Source organism: Chiloscyllium punctatum, chromosome 19 (assembly GCF_047496795.1).
Source record: "Chiloscyllium punctatum isolate Juve2018m chromosome 19, sChiPun1.3, whole genome shotgun sequence".
Lineage (NCBI taxonomy): Eukaryota > Metazoa > Chordata > Chondrichthyes > Orectolobiformes > Hemiscylliidae > Chiloscyllium > Chiloscyllium punctatum.
In genome coordinates this window covers 97,069,092-97,086,155 of record NC_092757.1, presented here as the reverse complement: position 1 = coordinate 97,086,155, position 17,064 = coordinate 97,069,092, and the positions used below count along the sequence as shown (strand labels likewise).

At 42.4% G+C, this 17,064-nt stretch overlaps 1 protein-coding gene across 15 annotated transcripts in view; it reads left to right on the top strand.

Moving 5' to 3' along the window:
• ncor1 (nuclear receptor corepressor 1) overlaps positions 1-17,064 on the top strand; it is a 406,208-nt gene that overhangs the window by 338,112 nt on the left and 51,032 nt on the right. For all 15 annotated transcript variants that reach the window (XM_072590142.1, XM_072590152.1, XM_072590155.1 and 12 more), the window contains 3 exons: positions 9,467-9,607; positions 10,217-10,297; positions 12,006-12,247. In XM_072590142.1, coding sequence (XP_072446243.1) covers positions 9,467-9,607; positions 10,217-10,297; positions 12,006-12,247 — 464 coding nt within the window. The remainder of the gene's footprint in view (positions 1-9,466; positions 9,608-10,216; positions 10,298-12,005; positions 12,248-17,064) is intronic.

Sequence of the window (17,064 nt, the reverse complement as noted above, 5' to 3'; positions counted from 1 at the left end):
TCCGGGTTTTCAGAATTACCATAATTCTTTTTTTTCTTTACTAATTTAGAGATCATTTGAGCTTCTGTTAATGATATGATTTGAATTTTGACCAGCATAAATTTCAGCCCCTCAAAAGTAGTAGCCATATAATAGTCAACCCCATAAATTTAACCTTAAAAAGTAGTAAAAAAAAATTGACTATTACTCAAGTGTATATGGTATATTCTTATTTGAAGACGCAAGTATTGGGTATGGTGTCATAAGTTCAATAGGCCAAGGCTCCTTGAAAGAACAGGTATGAATATGTTAGAAGCCGGGTTTTAAAAGCAAATGGAAATATCTATAAATGGGGTAGTTAGATTAAAATATTGAAGATATTAGTGATGTACATACATGTACAGAAGGTGGGGGATGTTAGTGTGGTTGTAGTATCACTCCACAAAGAATGCAACGGCTCAGATTAATGCTGTCTGAACATGGATTCAGTTCCCATTGTGTCAGCTATGGAATTTCAATTCAAATAATTAATCTGGAATTGAAAGTTAGTCTCAGTAATGGTGATAATGAAATTGTCAAATTCATCAAAAACATATAATTCACTTCTGTCTTAGAAGGAAAGCAATCAGCTATCCTTATTTGGTCTGGATTACCTCCATCCCACATTCGCAACAATGTGATGGACTCTGAAGTGGTCCATCACAACTTCCCTGTGAAGTGGTTTAGCAAGTCACTAAGGTTCAAGGACAATTAGGAATGGGCAACAAACGCAGGTTTTGCCAGCAACACCAACAATCTATGAAAGAATAAATGTAATAGAAACTACTCTCAGACAACTTTGCACAATACAGATCCGGTTGATGGGGTGGGGGAAGGTTAAGGAGAAATTGTCAGTTGTAGTGGCACCAGTGAAGTGCATAGACAGTAGAAGAGAATGAGAAAAGACTCTGATTTTGAGATGCATGGTCAGGTGTAAATTTATGACAAGAGTCATGGATTGTTAAATACCAAATGATACTTTGCTCGACTTTTGGGAATTTTAGCTGATCGTGCATTTGTTTGACTCTTTGATCCAAAATAATATTTTGCCACACCATTGAAACATCGCCATTTTGTCTATTTCAATATCTACAGCACCACCATGATACATTTCATGGAATGTTACCATCTTATGTTGGGACTGATCTAATATCTCGTGTAAGTTTCAATGGCAGGAGATTCCAGACCAGTGTTATGCTCCTCTTGCTCAATGTGGGTGGCGACTGATGTCCCTGACTCCTTCATGTGCAGGAAGTGTGTACAGCGGCAGCTCTTGTCATGATGGCTCTCGAGCTGTAGATGAACTCATTTTGGATCTTACGCGAAGCTGAAGAGGTTGTGGATAGCACATTTAGCAACCTGGTCACACCACAGATTAGGATTGCTGAGGGAGAAAGGGAATGGATGACCAAAAGGCAGGGAGAGCAGAAAGTGGTCATCTCCCTCCAAAACAGGTATACTGTTTTGAATACATCTGGGGAAGATGGCTCACCAGGGGAGGCCATCAGCAGCCAAGTTCATGGCATCATGGCTGGCTCTGCTATACAGAAGGACAGGAAAAAGAGTGGATTCAATTGTCAGGGGCTTAGATAGGTGGTTCTGTGGTCGATAATGAGAATTCCGAGTGGTATGTTTCCTCCAAGGTGCATGGGTCAGGGACTTCTCAGATCGGCTACAGAACATTCTGAAGGGGGAGGGTGAATAGCCAGCTGCTGTGATGCATATAGGCACGAATGATATTGGTAAAAAAAAAACAGCATGAGGTCCGACAAGCAGAATTTAGGAAATTACGAGCCAAGTTAAAAGGTAGGACCTCGGAGGTAGTAATCTCAGGATTGCTATCAGTGCCACATGCTAGTCAGAGTAGAAATGAAAGAATCAGCAAGATGAATGTATGGCTTGAGAGATGTTGCAGGAAGGAGGGGTTCAGATTTTTGGGACATTGGGACCAGTTTTGGGGGAGATGGGACTATTACAAATTGGACGGTCTACACCTGGGCCAGACTGGAACCAGTGTCCTCGGGGGTGCTTTTGCTAGCGCTGTTGGGGAGGGTTGAAACTAATGTGGCAGGGGGATGGGAGCCAAATGAGGAGGTTCGTGGACAGTAAGAAGGTAGTAATTAAAGCCAATAAAGAACTAGATCATGAAGTCAACGTGACTAAGGGGAAGAGTAGGCAGGGACCAAATGATGAATGCAAATGGACAGGTGGGTTGAGGTCCATTTGTTTTAATGCGAGAAGTAAGTGAGGCAGAAGATCCTAGGGTTTGGATTGTGCCTGGGAGTATGATGTCAATGCTCTTACTGACACTTGGTTGAGGGAAGGGCAAGATTGGCAATTAAATATCCCAGAATATAAATCCTTCAGGTGGAATAGAGAGGGAGGTAAAAAGAGTGGAGGAGTTGCATTACTGGTCAGAGAGGATGTCACAGTTGTGGCAAAGGAGGGCACTATGGAGGACTATAGCAGTGAAGCAATATGGGCAGAGCTCAAAAATAGGAAGAGTGCAGGAGCAATATTCAGGCTGTACTACAGGCCTCCCAACAGCAAGCATGAGGTAGAGGTACAAATATGTAAACAGATTAAGGAAAGATGTAGGAGCAACATGGTGGTGATGACGGAAGGTTTTATTTTTCCCAACATTGACTGGGATTCACTTAGTGTTAGAGGTCTGGATGGAGCAGCATTTGCAAGGAGCATCCAGGAGGGTTTTCTAGAGAAGTATGTGAATAGTCCAACTCTGGAAGGGGCAGTGCTAGACCTGGTGTTGGGAAATTGGCCCAGCCAGGCGATTGATGTTTCAGTAGGGGATTACTTTGGGAATAGTGGCCACAATTCCGTAAGTTTTAGAGTGCTCCTGGACAAAGACAAGAGTGATCCTAAAGGAAGAGTATTAAATTGAAGGAAGGCCAACTCTACCAAAATTCAGCAGGAGCTGGTGAATGTGGATTGGGAGCAGCTGTTTGAGGGTATCTCAACATTTGATGTGTGGGAGGCTTTTAAAACTAGGTTGATGAGAGTGCAGGACAGACATATCTCTGTGAAAATGTGGGATAGAAATGGCACCATTAGGGAACCATGGATGACAGGTGAAATTGTGAGACTAGCTAAGAGGAAAAAGCAAGCATGCCTAAGGTCTAGGTGACTGAAAACGGGCAAAGCTTTGGAACAGTATGGAGAAAGTAGAACAAATCTGAAACAAGGAATTAAGAGGGCTCAAAAGGGTCATGAAATATCTTGCAAACATATTAGGGAAAAATCCCAAAGCCTTTTATTCGTGTACAAGGAGTAAGAAGGTAGCGAGAAAAAGGGTTGGTCCACTCGAGGACAAAGGAGAGAAGTTGTGCGTAGAGTCAGAGAAAATAGGTGAGATTCTTGATGAGTACTTTGCGTCAGTATTCACTGAGGAGAGAGACATGACGGAAGTTGAGTTTTGGGATGAGGAAGGAGGAAATGGTGTGTATACTAAAAGACTTTAAGGTGGTCAAGTCCCCAGGTCCAGATAGGATCTATTCCCCCAGGTTACTGAGGGAAGTGAGAGAGGAAATAGCTGGGGCCTGACAGATATCTTTGCAGTATCCTTGAACACAGGAAGTCCTGGGGGACTGGAGAATTGCTAATGTTGCCAGCCCTTAAACAAGGGGACAAAGATAACCCAGGTAATTATAGACCAGTAAGCCTGATGTCAATGGTAGTAGGTATGCTACTGGAGAAATATTGAGGGATAGGATCCATTTACATTTGAAAGAAAATGGGTTTGTCAGTGACAGCATCGTTTTTTTGCAGGGAAGGTCATGTCTTACCATCTGAGTGGAATTCTTTGAGGAAGTCACAAAGTTGATTTATGAGGGAAGAGCTGTAGATGTCATTTACATGGACTTCAATAAGGCGTTTGATAAGTTTCCCCATGGTAGGCTGACTAAGAAAGTGAAGTCACATAGGGTCCAGAGTATACTAGCTGGATGGATAGAGAACTGGCTAGGCAACAGGAGACCGAGTGTACTGGTGGAAGGGAGTTTTTCAAAATGGAGAACTGTGACCAGTGGTGTTCCACAGGGATCCATGCTGGGACTACTGTAGTTTGTGGTACACATAAATGATCTGGATTAACAAGTGGTCTGATTAACAAGTTTGCAGATGACACTAAGATTGGTGGAGTAGCCAGAAAGTGAAGGTGACGGTCATAGAATGCAGCAAAATATAGATAGATTGGAGAGTTGGGTGGAGAAATGGCAGATGGAGTTCAATCTGAGCAAGTGTGAGGTGATTCATTTTGGAAGATCCAATTCAAGAGCGAACTATACAGTAAATGGAAATGTCCTGGGGAAAATTGATGTACAGAGAGATTTGGATGTGATTATAAGTGGTATAGTTAGTAAGTTTGTAGATGACACCAAAATTGGAGGTATAGTAGACAGCGAAGACGTGTATCTTAGAGCTCAACAGGATCTTGATCAGGTGTGCCAATGGGCTGAGAAGTGGCAGATGGAGTTTAATTTAGATAACTGTGAGGCGCTGCATTTTGGGACAGCAAATCTTAGCAGGGCGTATACACTTAATGGTAAGGTCCAAGGGAGTGTTGCTGAACAAGGAGATCTTGGAGTGCAGGTTCATAGTTCTTGAAAATGGAGGAATGTGAAGAAGGCTGCACTCATTCCTGATGAAGGGCTTTTGCCCAAAACATAGATTTTCCTTCTCCTTGGATGCTACCTGACCTGCTGTGTTTTTCCAGCACCACTGTAATCTTGACTCTAATCTCCAGCATCTGCAGCACCCACTTCTGCCTAGTGTAGAAGGCATTTGGTTTGCTTTGCTTTATTGGTCAGAGTATTGATTACAGGAGTTGGGAGGTCATGTTGTGGCTGTACAGAACATTGATGAGGCCACTTTGGAATATTGCGTACAATTCCGATCTCATTCCTATTGGAAGGATGTTGTGAAACTTAAAAGGGTTCAGTAAAGATTTACAAGAATGTTGCCAGGGTTAGAGGATTTGAGCTATGGGGAGAGGTTGAATAGGCTGGGGCTGTTTTCCCTGGAGCTTAGGAAGCTGAGGGGTGACCTTATAGAGGTTTATAAAATCATGAGGGGCATAGATGGGATAAGTAGACAAAGTCTCTTCCCTGGGTTGGGGAGAGTCCAGAACTAGAGGGCATAGATTGAGGGTGAGAGGGGAAAGATATAAAAGAGACCTAAAGGACAAGTTTTTTACGCAAAGAGTGGTATGTGTATGGAATGAGCTGCCAGAGGAAGTGGTGGAGGCTGGTACAATTGTACCATTTAAAAGGCATCTGGATGGGTATATGAATAGGAAAAGTTTGGAGGGATTTGGGTCAGGTGATGGCAGGTGAGACAAGATTGGATTGGGTTATCTGGTCAGCATGGATGAGTTGGACTGAAGAGTCTCTTTCCATGCTGTACATCTCTATGACTCTATGAGAGCGATCTGGGTGTTCAGGTCCATTGCACCCTAAAGGTGGCAATGCAAGTCAATAGAGTGGTCAAGAAGGCATATGGCATGCTTTCCTTCGTCAGACAGAATATGGAGTACAAGGGTTGGCGCTCATGTTACAGTTGTATATGACTGTGGTTTGGCCACATTTGGAAAATTGTGTACAGTTCTGGTTGCCACATTACCAAAAGGGTGTGGATGCTTTGGAGAGGGTGCAGAGGAGGTTCACCAAGATGTTGCCTGGTATGGAGGGCGCGAGGTTGAGTAGATTTGGATTATTTTCATTTTAACAACAGGGGTTGGGGGGGACCTGATTAAGGTTTACAAAATCATGAGAGGTACAGTCAGGGTGGATAGCAAGAAGCTTTTCCCCAGATTGGGGGACTCAATTACTAAGGGTCATGAGTTCAAAGTGAGAGGGGAAAAGTTTAAAGGAGATATGCGTGGCAAGTTCTCTATGCAGAGGATAGTGGGTGCCTGAAACACATTGCCAGTGGAGGTGGTAGAGAGCGGACATGATAGCTTCATTTAAGATGTATCGAGACAGAAATATGAATGGGTAGGGAGCAGTGGGATACAGATCCTTGGAAAGTAGGCAACAGGTTTAGATAAAAGATCTGGATTGATGCAGGCTTGGAGGGCCGAAGAGCCTGTTCCTTTGCTGTAATTTTCTTTGCTGTTTTGTTCTTTGTTTCAATTTAATAACAATATACTTGTCAATCAGGCAGCACCCTTTTCTCATGCAGCATTAATGATTGTTCCCTGTGAAATTTTGAGTTCTTGCATCTGTCCCAATAAATGCAAGGCGAAATTGTACAGCATTTCTTTTGTAAGCAGTGTTCACCCTTTGTGTCGCCAAGCAACTATAAATAACAGCAGTACCAAGATGCTAACTTTAACTGTCAGTGGCATATTCTATTCACTCAGCAACTTTGTCAGATGGCTATTTATATCATAGACGCATTCTTGGCACTCCATTGCCATTGGTGCTCACTCATGTTAGAATCTCTGTGGAGACTGATACCGGTTTAACAAGAAATTCAGACTTCCAGTTATTTACTGAAAAGATATGTCAAGATTTCATATTTGTAAATATGTTTTACTGTACTAGTGATTGAAGACAAAATACTTAATTAAACCACTTTGCCTTTTCATGGAAACCTTACATTTTAAACTATTGAAAGAAGTTTGCCCCTTTTTACTTTTAATTACAACTAATAACCCAAGTTTGTTATGTTATTTGGTCTCCTCACTAGACATCCAGTCTCCTGGAATCAGTTGAAAGTGTTCAGCAGCTCTCGTTATTTCTATTTTTTGCTAAATTAATACTACCTTCCACTTATGCAAATTTTACATGGATTCTCCTTCTAGCTTCAGCTGGGCAGAATCTCCAGCCTTACTTTAACTTCTCATGAATAAGGGTATTCAGACTGAATGTGAATTCCCATATATTCCAAGTGGCAAGCTATTGAATTAGCATTTTCTCTGCTTAAGGTGCAGACCTGGCTAACATCTGACGTTTTTTTGCATTTCAATTCCTTGCAAATCATGAGACCCAAAACTTCAATTGCCCTCTCTTCAATTTTATGTTTCTGGAAATGCTTTTAAACTGATCTCAAAATGGTCTGTGTTCTCAAAATAGTCTCTTCTCTCAAAACAAAGAATAGTACAACACAGGAATAAGCCCTTTGACCCACCAAGACTGCACAGATACATGATGTTTGAAATTAAAAATGTTCCGCCTCTATGCAGTCATATCCCTCTATTCCGAGCCTATTCATGTATCTGTCAAGATGACTCTTAAACATTGCTATTATATCTCCCTCACCATCTTCTTTGGCAGAGTATCCCAGGCGCTTACCACACTGTGTAAAAAAAAATGTCTCTTATAAGCTTTTGCCCTTTTACCTTAAACTTGACACTTCTACCCTGGGAAAAAGATTCCAACCGTCCACCCTATCCATGCCTTTCATAATTTTGTAAAATTCTGTCAGGTCATTTACATGGGAACAAACCAAGTTTGCCCAATCTCTCCTCATTGCTCATTCCCTCCAAACTAGGCAATATTCTGATAAACCTTTTCTCTACCTTCTTTAAAACCTGCACATCCTTCTGGTAGTGTGGCAACCTAAACTGTACACAGTATTCCAAACATGGCCTAACTAAAGTACCGTACCACTGCAACATGACTTGCTTATTTTTATACTCTATGCCCAATCAATGAAGGCTAGCATGCTATATGCCCTCTTGACCACCTTACCCACTTGTGTTCCCACCTAGATTCTTCTATATGTTAATGCTACTTAGGGTTCTGCCATTTGCTGTATACTTCTCTCTTGCATTATACCTTCCAACCTGCATCACCTCATTTATGTTTGTATTAAACTATCTGCTGTTTCTCTGCCCCAGTCTCCAGCCTATCAATAACTTCCTCACTATCCACTCCCCTAATCTTTGTGTGTTTTGCAAACTTACTAAACAGGCTACCTGCATTCTTCTCTAAGTCATTGATATACATTACAAGCAGCAGGGTTTCCAGTGTAATTCCTGCAGAATATCATTGGTTAATCTCCAGTCAAAAAAACCACCCACCACTACTCTCTGTCTGCCTTGACTTTGCCAGCTCTGTATCCACCTTACCAGCTCATTGTGGAACCCACGTTACTTCAGTTTTTGAATCAGCCTGCTATGAGGGATGTTGTCAAAGGTTTTGCTAAAGTCCATGTGAACAGTATCTATCAGCATACCCTCATCAATCACCATTGTTACTTCCTCAAAATCTCAATCAATTTTGAGATACAAAACCGTCCCCACAGAAAGCCATGCTACCTATCACTAATAAATCCATATTTTTCTATGTGAGTAAATCCTATCCTTAAGAATCTTCCCCCAGTAATTTCCCTGTGACCAGCCTTTAAATTCCTAAATTATCCCTGTTGCTCTTGTATGAAAGAGCAATGTTAGGTATTCTCCAGTCCTCTGGGACCTCTCTGTAGTTGAAGAGGATATGAAGATCTCTGTGAAGGCCCCAGTAATTCCTCACCTGCCTCCCTCAGTATTCTGGGATAGATTCCATCAGGTCCTAAGGACTTATCTACCTCAACCTTTTTTAAAAACCCACCGCCTTTTTTTAAGCAGTGTTTAAAAGACATTTGGATAAGTTCTTGAATAGGAAAGGTTTGGAAGGATGTGGGCCAGGAGCAGGCAGGTGAGATAGTTTGGGATTATACCCAATATAGACTGGTTGGACTGATTTGTCTGTTTCCATGCTATGTGACTCTATGACTATGATTCTATGACATGCCCAAGAGTATCAACATATCCCTCCCAACACTCACCATCTCTTTCTCCTTTGTGAACATCAATGCAAAGTATTTGTTAAGGATCTTACCCATTTCCTCTGCACATAAATTTCCTCCTTTTGTCCTTGAGTGGACCTACCCTTTCCTCAGCTACTCTATTGCTTCTTTTATATGTAAAATGTTGTATATTACTGTCTCCTGTGTGGTCATTGGAAACAAGGTGGCCTTATATCCAGCTAGAAATGTTGATCACATATCTTTGATCACCACTATCTTGCATCTTAGAAACGGGACAGGTTTCAGTATAATTGTTTAAAATCTGACATCACTAACACACATACCCAAAATCAATTGGGTTGGCCTCACCAGTGACCCTTGCATCCCACAGACACACAAAAAGTGGAACTCAACTCTTTTCTGTCAGTGGGATCTTGCTGCGTACAATGGCTGACAATTGCTCATATTGACACATTAGTAATTTATTTAATGACAACCAGTCATCAAGTGGGATTGAGATACAGTTTGGTGTAGGCAACAGTCCAGTGGATTTAGAGTGTCAATCTGGCATATAAATTCATAAGCTCATATGTTACAAGCGCAGTTTATAAGATGCTGGCTTTTAGTTTGAGAACTGAAAGGGATCCTGCAAGTCTTTATCTTTCTGTCACCTGTCTTTGCTTCTTTTTGCCGCCAGCTATAAAAAATATACGCGAAGGAACCAGGAGTCCCAGAACAGGCCCCGATGTCCATGGGGTTAAACGGACCTATGACCTAATGGAAAGTGGATTAAGTCGAGTCCCAGTACGTGAATCTTCGGTGTCTGCACCCTATGAAGGTATGTGTGTTACTGTTTGGTGTTTCAGTTACAGTTTCCCTTTCATCAATTCACGAAACTGCATCAGGACTCTTGAAGTTCGTACTATCGTGTCAGCCTCAAAGAAGTAGTGTCGAAAGAGCTGAGTAGAAAGAATTCACTGAAGCTCCAATATGCCACCAACACAGAATACCCATCTTGAGAAATTGCTCAAAAGATAGCATATTAAGGTTTCGGGGGAGATTTTACTTTGGCCATCTTGCACACAGTGTTTGGATCTTGCAATTATAGATTGGATCCGTTTGAAAAGGATCAAACGGATCCTTTGAACACCAATTCTGTTCAATCTGTTGTTTCATTGTCTGTCGTTTGGGAAGGGTTGAAGCATTCCACCTATTTGTTGAACAAAGGCTCAAATCCTGGATTTGCAAGTTGACCTTTATTTTTGAAATGGTGTCATTTTCAGTTCAATTAGCCTATTGCTTTACTTCATTATATAATTATGATTTAATTCATGTTATTGTTGTAGTCTGTCAGAAATTGGTTGTCTTTCTGTTTTAAATAGAAATGTCAATAATACATTAAGAGCAGCAAATGAGATACTGAAAGTAAACTCTTTCCCCAATACAGGTCTCATCAGTCGTGCAAGGGAAAGCCCACATTTATCAGAATCTAAAGACAGAGCTGTTCCATCAGGGTCAATAATGCAGGGTAAGCTTTCTCCTCTGTGTCCTTGACACATTGATTTAGAGTCACAGAGATGTACAACATGGAAACAAACCCTTTGGTCCAACTCTCACATGCCAACCGGATATCCTAAATAAATCTAGTCCTATTTGCAGCATTTGGTCCATATCCCTCTAAACCCTTGCTGTTCATATACCAGTCTAGATGCCTTTTAAATGGTGTTATTGTACCAGCCTCCACCACTTCCTCTGGCAACTTATTCTATGCACACACCATCCTCTGCGTAAGAAAATTACCCCTTAGGTCCCTTTTAAATCTTTCCCTTCTCACCTTAAACCTATGCACTCAGTGCACTGTCCAGTAAAGGCAAGCATTTATTACCTGTGGACTCTTAATCCAAGAAATCAGCTAATGATCTGGAAAACTGGGTTCAAATCCACCATGGCAGATGGTGGCGTTTGAATTCATGTTTAAAAATCTAGTATTAAGGGTCTAATGATGACCATTAAACCATTGTCGATTGTCAGGAAAAACCCATTTGGTTCACTAATGTCCTTTAGGGAAGGAAACTGCCATCGTTACTTTGTCAGGCCTACATGTGATCCCAGACCCACAGCATTGTGGGTTGACTCTTAACTACCCTCTGAGCAACTAGGGATGGGCTATAAATGCTAGCCTAGCCAGCGATGTCCTCAACCTGTGAATGAATGAAAAAGGAAAGCATACCAAATGCTGCCTTTTCTATACTATCTACCTGTGAGTCCACCTTCAAGGAATTATGAACCTGTACTCCAAGGTGTTTCTTTTCAGCAAAACTGCCCAGAACCTTCCCGCTAAGTGTATAAGTCCTGCTGTGATTTGCCTTTCCAAAATGGTGCATCTCACCTTTATCTAAATTAAACTCCATCTGCCACTCCTTGGCCCATTGCCCATCTAATCAAGATCCCATTGTAATCTGAGGTAATCTTCTTCGCTGTCCCCGACACCTCCAGTTTTGGTGTCATCTGCAAACTTACTAACCATACCTCCTATGTTCAAATGCACACCATTTATATAAATGATGAAAAGCAATGGACCCAACTCTGATCCTTGTGGCACTCTGCTGGTCACAGGCCTCCAGTCTGAAAAACACGCCTCCACCACCACCACCCTCTATTTTCTACATTCAAACCAGATTTGAACTAGATCTAAGGGCCTTGAGATATCTAAATAGCATTTGGTTTGTGCAGTTTGAGTGTTAAACTGTTCTGTACTTGTGAAGTTGTATATATCTTGACTTTTGATTGTACCAGGAATGAAAACTAGAGTAGGCAAGATTCTGTTCAAAACACATTTCTGTTCTATGTTCAATAACTAGAGAGGGATATTTCCCTTTCTTTAATCATGTTAATATGATGGCTGTGGATATGAGGCGGGAAATTTTATGCCCTCATCACCATAACCAGCTCTTTGCAAGCTCCAGGAATAAATACAGTGTGTTCCTTACTGAAGTTTAAAATACTCATGGCTCACAGCATGAACACTGTCTCTTTTTCCCACTGAAGTAATTAAGAGCTTTACCTAGCCATCATAACCCTTCCAATTTGACCATCGATTAAAGTCGCATAAGATTTAATGATGAACATACAAAATAGGAGCAGGATTAGATCATTTGACCCCCTTGGGCCTGCTCTGTTATTCAATGGATAGTAAATGATCTAACTGTTAATTGTTTCTGATGCTGTCCTGTTAGGTACACCAAGAGCATCCAGTGAGACCTATGAAGAAAGCATGAAGTATGGGAAACAGATCAAGCGGGAAAGCCCACCACTGCGAACCTTTGAAGGGTCCATCACAAAAGGCAAACCTTACGAGGGAGTCACCACCATTAAAGAGATGGGTCGCTCAATTCATGAAATTCCAAGACAAGAAAGTCGCAAAACCCCAGAAATTGTACAGAGCAGCAGATCGATTGTGGAAGGATCTATATCTCAGGTATCTCTTCAGCAGCATTTCAAAGTCACCTTACATTTAGTAGTCACTTTAATAAAATAGATACATCAACATGAAAAGTCTAAACATCTGCAGGTATGCTGCAAACTCTCCATTTGTTGAAAGCAGTTCTCATGTTAATTTAGCTGTCAGCTGCGGCACATTGTGTATCATTTTGATAGACAAATGAGGTTTCAAGGTGCATTCCTGAACTTCAGCCCTATTTCCAGGCTGAAAGTCCCAGAGCAGTACTGAAGGAGTGCTGCATTGTTTGCACAGCTGAACAAAGCACTTTGCAAAATGCAACGGTGGTTCTCCCTGGTCCCATAGTCAGCATTTATCCCTCAGTCAACATCATTACAAATATAATTGTTTGTTGATCTTATTACATTTTTTTCAATTCTTTTGTGGGATGTGGGCATTGCTGGCCAGCATTTATTGCCCATTCTTAATTGCCATTTAGAGAAGGTAGGGTGAGCTGCCTTCTTGAACCGTTGCAGTCCACCTGCTGTGGGTTGACCCACAGTGCCATTAGGGAAGGAATTCCAGGATTTTGACCCAGCGACAGTGGAGGTACGGCGATATGTTTCCAATTCAGGATGGTGAGTGGAACTTGCATGTGGTGGTGTCGCCATATATCTGCTGCCCTTGTCCTTCTAGACAAAAATAGTCATTGTTTTAGAAGGTGCTATCTGAGGATCTTTGGTGAATTTCTGCAGTGCATCTTGTAGGTAGTACACACTGCTGCTACTGAGCATTGGTGGTGGAGGGAATGGATGCTTGTGGATGTACTGCCAGTAAAGCGGGCTGCTGTCCTGGATGGTGTCAAACTTCTGCGACTTGTTAGGGCTGCAATCATCCAAGCAAGTGGGAGGTATTCCATCACACTCCTGATTTGTGCCTTGTGGATGATGAACAGGCTGTGAGGAGTCAGGAGATGAGGTTCCTGCCACAGTATTCCTAGCTTCTGACCTGCTCCTGTAACCACTGTGTTAATGTGGTGAATTCAGTTGAGTTTCTGATCAATGATACCCCCAGGATGATAGTGGGGGATTCAGTAGTGATAACACCACAGAATATCACGGGACAAGGATTAGAAAGTTTCTTACTAATGATGATCATAGCCTGGCATTTGTGTGGTGCAAATGTTACTTGCCACTTGTCAGCCCAAGTTTGAAAATTGTGCAGGTCTTGTTGCATTTGAACATGGACTGCTTCAGTATCTGAGGAATTGCAAGTGGTGCTGAAGATTGTTCAATCATCAGCGAACATCCCCACTTCTGACCTTAAGGGAAAACCATTGATGTAACTGAAAATGGTTGGGCCTAGATGCTACCCTGAGAAAATCCTGCAGAGATGTCCTGGAGCTGAGAAGACTGACCAACAGCCTTGATCATGTTCCTATGTGTCAAGCATGACTCTAACCACTGGACATTTTGCCCTGGATTCGCATTGATTCCAGTTTTGCCAGGGCTCCTTCATGCCACACCTGATCGAATGTAGTCTTGATGTCAAGAACTGTCATTCTCACCTCACCTTTGAAATTGAACTCTTTTGTCCATGTTTGAACCAAGGCTGTAATGAGGTCAGGAACTGAGTGGCCCTGGCAGAATCCAACTGGGCGTCACTGAGCAGGTGCTGCTTGACAGCACTGTTGATGACACCTTCCATCTCTTTACTGATGATCGAGAGTAGACTTATGGGGCAGTAATTGGCTGAGTTGAATTTGTCCTGCTTTTTATGTACAGGCCATACTTGGACAATTTTCTTCATTGTCTGGTAGATACCAGTATTGTAACGATACTGGAAGCTTGGCTAGGGGAACAGCAAGTACTGGAGCATAAGTCTTCACTACTGTTGCCAGAATGTTGTCAGGGCCTGTAGCCTATGCAGTATCCAGAGTCTCCAACAATTTCTTGATATCACATGGAGTGAATCAAAGTGGAGTGGCTGAAAACTGATATCTGTAATGCTGGAGACCACTGGAGGAGGCTGAGATGGATCATCCCTCAGCACTACTGGCTGAGGATTGCTGCGAAAGCTTTAGCCTTACCTTTTACACTGATGTGTTGGGCTCTTCCATCATGGAAGATGGGGATATCTGATGGAGCCGCAGCCTCCATTGAGTTGGTTAATTGTCCACCACCATTTACGATTACATGTGGCAAGATTGCAGAGTTTTGATCTGATCCATTGGTTGTAGGATCACTTAGCTCTGTCTATCACTTGCCATTTTTGTTTGGGATGCAAGTCGTCCTGTTTGGTAACTTCACCTCATTTTCAAGTATGCCTGGTGCTGCTCCTGGCATGCCTTCTTGCACTCTCCATTGAACCGGGTTTGATCCCCTGGTTTGTTGATAAAGATAGGGTGGGGGATATGCTGGGCCATGAGGCTACAGGTTGCGCTGGAGTGTAAGTCTGCTGCTGTTGATGCCCCACAGTGCCTCATGGATGTTCAGTCTCGAGATGCTAGATCCGTTTGAAGTCTGTCTCATTTAGCCCGGTGATAATGCCACACAACATAATGGAGGTTATTCTAAATACTGTCACGGACAGGTGTATCTGCAGCTGGCAGATTGATAAGGATGAGGTCAAGAATGTTTTTCCATCTTGTTGATTCTTTGACCACCTGCCTGTGGCTGGATGGGCCACTCAAAAAGATGGACTTACAGAAAACCGGATAATAAATAAAGCATGCAGGGAGTTCGAGCCAAGAATTGGCCAAAAGTATCTGTGCTAAAAACACTGAAATAAACAAACTGCAGATCCAGACATGGTGCAACTGCAGGCAGCACAATATACTATTGACCCAGCCCATTCACAGGGCAGTAGGAAACATTGAGCTGTCTTCCAGAACAAAGGGACACCTCACAACCCTTATTTGGGGAAGGTTACTGGACCTATGTGCCCCTAACACTTTCAGGAGTGGAGGCCCAAAGACCACCCCACCATCAACTTATCAGTGCCTGAGTGGGCTCGATCAATCAGGGTGATTAAGCCCTGATCGATCCTTTGATAGGAATAAAAGACCCTCCCAAAGGGGCTGGAAAACTTCCAGGTGTAAGAATCACGGCGACACCACTGTTGGGAGTGGTAACTTGATACCAACAACCGTGAAGAGAGACAATCCCGGGACTACCAGAAGAAGACGATCAGATGATCATTGCCACGTGGGTCAAAGCCAAGGTCTAATGTGGTGGTATTTGATCGTTCGGAGTTAAGTTAAAGTATAAGATAGTTAGCTAGATTTATAGCATTAATTGTTAGCTTGCAGTGTATTTGTTATTATGGTATTAATTGTGTTGAAGTAGGTAAAGATAATTTCTTGCTACTGTTAAGTGGCAACTTGCAGTTCAGTTCTTTGCTAAATGTAAGAGCTAAAATGCAATGTGTGTCAGGTGCCACATGTCACAGACCCAGTCTAGCGGCTCTGTCCTTTAAGACCCGACCAACTCGATCAGTAGTACTTCTGCTGAGCCACTGTTGGTGGTGGACATTGAAGACCCCCACCCAGAGTATATGTTGTGTCCTTGCAATCCTCATTGCTTCCTTCAAGTGTTGTTCAACATGGTGGAGTACACATTCATCAGCTGAGAGAGGACAGTAGGAGGTAATCAACAGGAAATGTCCTTGCCTGTGTTTATCCTGAAGCCATGAGACTTCATGGGGTCCAGAGCCAATGTTGAGGACTCCCAGAGCAACTCTGTCTTGACTGTATACCACTGTGCTGCCACCTCTGCTGGGTCTTTCCTGCCGGTGGGACAGGGATGGTGATAATGGTGTCTGGGACATAGTCATACTCTCAGAATCATACCTGACAATTTCAGGCTTTTGCTTGATTAGCCTGTGAGACAGCTTTCCCAATGTTGGCACTGGCCCCCAGATGTTACTAAGGAGGACTTTGAGGGTCAGCAGGGCTATATCTGCTGTTGTCTTTTCCAGTGCCAAGGTCAATGCCAGGTGATCCATCTGGTTTCATTTCATTGAGCCTTTGTAGCGTTTGGTACAACTGAATAGCGAGCTGGCCATTTCAGAGGGCAATTAAGAGTCGACCACATTGCTGTGGGTCTGGAATCAAATGTAGGCAGACCAGAAGAAGAGAGCGGATTTCCTTCCCTGAAGGACATTAATGAACCAGATGGGTTTTTCCAACAATCGGCAATGATTTCCTAGTCATCATCAGGTTCTTAATTCCAAATTTTTGATTAAATCCCAGATTGAATTCAAATTCCACCATCTACCATGGCAGGATTCAAACCCAGGTCTCCAGCACATTACCTGAGTCTCTAGATTAAAAGTCTAGCAATGATACAGCTAGGCCATCACCTTCCAATTTTGAGTCTTTTATATTCAAATTGGCTTTAAAGACTTTGTGAACACTTTAAGACTGATTAATGGTACAGAAATGTAAATAACCTTTTAATGAAGGATACCATTGCTGGGATCAGACCACTGAGTTTTATTTCCAGTCTCCTTGTTTGTTTTAAGTTGCTCCAGGTGTTTCTTAAGGTGCCATTCAAGTATTTGCTACTTCAGAGTGACACAATGAGAAATGGACCATAAAGTCTTAGGTGCTACTTGGTCTCAGCAAAGAAGACTAATCATTGGAAGCCAAAGAGAAATAATTGAAATACACGCAAATGAGCTCAGAGAGAAAATTGAAGTACATACTGTTGTCAGGTCAGCTGGCAAATGACCAAGCTGTTGACAGGTTCTTTATCCAGTCAGTAACAAACCAGGCACTTCTGTTTAGCGGCCAGTTGCTAGTACATAGAGCTACAAGTGCTATACACAAGGTGGTTTCATACTATCTGGGTCTG